Genomic DNA, 4,458 nt, shown 5'->3' with positions numbered 1-4,458 from the left:
ATGTCAGACCAATGTCAAAATCGATCTGCTTTATTACTTTAGGGCTTGTTGCATGGGACAGTTTCTGGTGCTCATTTCGAATTTACTGATGACAGGAACCGCATGCCACATCTTCCACAGGCTTCTTAAGGGCCAGAACAGGTCACTAAACTAGAATGACCCGGGTCAATATCTTGTTTTTAGGAACATACTGCCTAGCGTAATCTATGTCGCTTATCCAAATGCAAAACGCAAACCGGTCTTGTATGATTTTGACCACCATGACTTTCAAAAGGTCAAACGAGGTCACTGACCGTGCATGAGCATGTGACCTTTTGCTTGGAACAGATATCTAGGTTCCAGCGGCCCTTTGAAAAACAACCTGGAATTTGACCTTGTTTGACCTTACTTGGCCCGAAGGTCATAACCTAAGAACCTCAAGCTGTAACCTAAGTGAGATAATGTACAGATCAATACACCCGGTGAATTTGATGTCTCTAGCTTTCTTAGTTCTTGAGATCTCAGGGAGGTCAAACTGACCCTCCGCCACCCGAGCGGAGGGTGTCCAACCAGCCACCTAGGCGCGTGTTAACATTGAATGCAACCGTTGCCGCCTTTTCAGTGGTTGCACACTCAGTATTTCCCTTCCATTGAGCTCACCGTTCGTTTATGCGCATCACCGTTTAAAGTAATCCGCGTCTGGACCGCAGTTAGGAACGTTCCTTGACAGTAAGGGTGATACATCTCTAATGTTGTAAAATCGCCCTTATTGCATGTGGAGCAATGGGTATGGTAATGCGAGCTGGTGTTGGAATATTTGACCAGCCACAGCTGGTTTCAACCACGGGTATGGCTAGGAGACATACTAGCATACGTCTTGAGACTTACTTATTGGAGCGAACGGCTCCAATCAATGGTGACGCAATCCCATGGCAATCCCATGGTGACGTCACCATGGGATTGCCAGATCGAATTCCGACTAGGTGCCGACTCCTCCTGATCCTACACACTACTCGTGAAATTGGCAGGGAACCAACCAACCAACCAAAGCAAACAGGAACCCAGCATTACGTGTTACAATACTCAAATCAGTTTCGCATCTAATAAACTCCTACAACTTATGTCCTGTGTTCAATAGAACAATACGGAATGCTCATGGCACAGTGACACCGTGTTTGAGTACAGAGAGAGAGAGAGAATTTCACCGAAATGGTAGTTCACTACGTATGTACCGGCCTCCGCGGGGATCCACGCCCAAGAAACGGCTCAGAAATATTTCTAAGAAAGAGGTAATAACTTTCCCCTTTTCAATGAAAAAGTCTTGAAAAGCGGAAAAATGACGTCCGGAACCAGATACGGAGCGCCGCAATTGTCTCAGGGTGGCAGCAGAGTTCTTTACGTTGTCAAATTCAACATAAACCATTGTAGATTTGCTGTGACGACCATCGACATGGCATCTCTTCTTTACTAGACGTCTTAGAGATTCTCGACTTAGAGATTCCCGCTCCGTGACGCGATTGGAAAGCTGCGCCTGGATGTCCCACATACCATACAATATTTTCGCCTGATGCGCATAAACGCATGCGCTCCAACACATTTGCAAATTCACGTGAAACATGAAACATTCAAACACGCGCATCTGAATACTTACCAGAGAAGACCGAACGTTTAGTTCTAGTGTTTGATAACCTCTCCTTGCAATTCTGAAGCATCCTCAACGTCACGAGTACCCGATGAAGTTCAAGTGATGCCCGTCGTTCGCATTGAGACGCACTGTAGGAGCACTATGGCACCTACTCGGAGTCATACAGCGATCTTTATTGGCGAAATCATAACGAACCATCGTCGTACGAAAACTGCCCCATTTTCTCGTTCGGGGCCGTTGGGAGGGGGGGGGGGGGAGGGGCAAGGACTTCTGACAACATATGGGCGCCGTTTCATTTACTGAGACGATAGTCTGAGAGGAAACAGCAAGACATTGTAAGTTAAAGGTTCTGCTAAACCCGCTCAGGAATCGGGGTACACTAAATAAACGTGTTTGAGCGTGACGTGAATAAGGGTTAAATAAGCATGACAAAATGGTGGCTGGCGGTAACAGTCCAAACGGCTCAATTACGAGCCACAAAATGGTGCACCAATAACCGGCTTCCGAGGGATTACGTGGGCTCACTTCAAAACGCTGTTTAAAGCTAAACGCGTTTATTTCCTAACCAAAACCTTTCATTGCGATTTTGTCTAGAAAGACTCATAAATTGTTACGTGCAATTTTGGCTAGAAAGGCTTTGGAAATGCTTCGCAACCACGTCTGTGAAGACGTATCAGTTGATGGAACTGTGGCTTGCTGATCATACGTGAGATCATGCTTGTAGTGGCAGCTTGTGATGCCATGTCATTTCGTACGCGCAACTTCCGAAATGGTTTTTTTGAATGCGTTTGGCAATATGTCTGACAGAAACACGACAAGACTCTTTTAGTCCTGGTCGCACCGCTGCTCATGCAGTTCCCTGGTAAAACAATCAAGGTGTGGCTGGCAGTCCGCCCTCGACCCGTACACCCCGTTGCCAGGCCTGTAAATATCCTAGAATTCGGCGAACTTAAGGCATAGACCGAAGAAAGAAGCGTCTGTAAAAGGCCTTTTGTATACGATCCGCGAGACTTAGCTACCGAATAACAATAAATTTGCATGAAAACAAAAAGGTCTTTGTAAAAGTTTTAGTACGTACTAAAACTATCTGAACACTTCTTAAAGCTCGCGAACTTCTCAGCGCATTGACCTATCGTGAAAACGGCTAATATCTACACGTAGCCACAGCTGACGATTGGCGATTGACAAGTGCGAACGATACGACACAGCACCTTCCAGACAAGCGCCACCCTCCTTCCATCACCACACGCAAGCCTCTTACGTCAGTTTCGCAGTCTTGCTCTGCGTCGCCAGTCCAGTTTCTGTCGGTCACATGAGCTCCACATATCATAGTGACAGAGGCGTCACAAATGCGTGTTAAACGTGCGCCGCAAACGCCACTTATCCATACTGTCCGAGGGCATTCACGGATCACACGGCGCTCGCCGAGGTGAAGGGACACCCAGCCTCCGCTGCCCCGGTCTGCTTCCGACTTTCACGTGGCTGGGCTACGGTCGACGCTTGCAGTTTCACGTTGTCGGAAGCGACGTCGAACGTGGCGCGCGCAAACCTGACGGTAGTGGTACTCGGTTCGTGCTCCATGGCGGTGCGCGTGGTTGAGTTGCGTCGCATGGAAAACTCCTCCGGGGCGGCGCAGCCGCCGCAGCGAGCACGGAAGCACGGCAGGATCTCCCCAAATTCCTTGCGGAATGTCTCGTTGAGCCAGGCGTACAGGAAGGGGTTGTAGCAGGTGGAGCTCATGGCGATGGAGTGCGCGATGAAGAACAAGAGGTGGAAGTACTGCCATCGATTCCAGCCAAGGCCTACGTTGGTCGAGATGTCGTCGAATATGTTCATGAGGTTCAGCGGCAGCCAGGAGAGCCCGAACACGGCAACCATTGCGATCAGCATGCGGTTGGTGCGCCTCTTCCTCTCGCGGTCCGCCTGCCTCTTTCGCGCGCTCTTGGAGCCAGGCTTGGACCTGATCCGTCTAGACAGCTTGAACAATATCAGCGTGTACGCCACAGTCATGATGATGAACGGGATGACGAACTGCAGGACGGTCGTGATGCTGCCAAACGTCAGCCTGACGTCCTCTGGGAAATGTTCTTGACACACGTACTTCCCATCGTCGATGGGAATGTATTCCACAAAATACGCGTACGGCATCGTCGCTCCTATTGACAGCAACCACGTGCACATGATAAGGATAAAGCAGGCAGAAGGTTGTATCCGCTGCCGGAACGGGTAGACGATGGCGATGAAGCGGTCAACGGCAATGGTGGTGAGTGTTAGTGATGAGATGTAGATGCTTATTCCTTGCGCACAAGTCACCAAATGGCACAGTGCCTTCCCGAATACCCAGCTTTGCAAGAACGTGTAGAGAGGAGTAAACGGAATGCAAAGCACGCAGAGAAGGATGTCGGCTAAGGTCAGGTTAAGGATGAAGTAGTTTGTAACTGTCTGCAGCGCCGTGTTACGGTATACCGCATACATCACTAGGACGTTTCCAAACAAACCAAGAAGGAAAATCACAGAGTAGATCATGTAGAAAAATACTTGAACTTCCATCATCAGTATGAAGTTTTCCCCTTCAGGTGCTGCGTCGGAGCTGTTGTCAGTTGCCTGTGTCGTTGTGTCCGCTAGAGTCTGCCTCGACAGATCGCCAGCTTGCGCGTGACTAGAGGCAACGGTGATGTTCACGCCAAAAGTCATGGCGTTGTAAGCGCGGTAGGCTTCCGTACTTCTTCCGACACGCTTCCAGCCAGCCTTTTAATGACAGGTAGCACACGAAGCCTGGCCAACCTGAGCAATGCTTATGCTACTTATTGCCTTGTTGACGAATGGTCTCAACC

The 4,458-nt window shown here is 49.2% G+C and overlaps 1 protein-coding gene across 1 annotated transcript; it reads right to left on the bottom strand.

Moving 5' to 3' along the window:
• Positions 1-2,859: 2,859 nt before the first annotated feature.
• LOC119090557 (neuropeptide Y receptor type 2-like) lies at positions 2,860-4,397 on the bottom strand. Its single transcript, XM_037213378.1, has one exon. The coding sequence runs from the start codon at positions 4,316-4,318 to the stop codon at positions 3,035-3,037; it is 1,284 nt and encodes a 427-aa protein (XP_037069273.1). The 5' UTR covers positions 4,319-4,397; the 3' UTR covers positions 2,860-3,034.
• Positions 4,398-4,458: the final 61 nt, after the last annotated feature.

This window comes from Pollicipes pollicipes, unplaced genomic scaffold, assembly GCF_011947565.3.
Source record: "Pollicipes pollicipes isolate AB1234 unplaced genomic scaffold, Ppol_2.1 Scaffold_3087;HRSCAF=3621_pilon_pilon_pilon, whole genome shotgun sequence".
Classification (NCBI taxonomy): Eukaryota; Metazoa; Arthropoda; class Thecostraca; order Pollicipedomorpha; family Pollicipedidae; genus Pollicipes; species Pollicipes pollicipes.
Note: the sequence above shows the minus strand (reverse complement) of the source record. Positions and strands in the feature narration are given on the sequence as shown.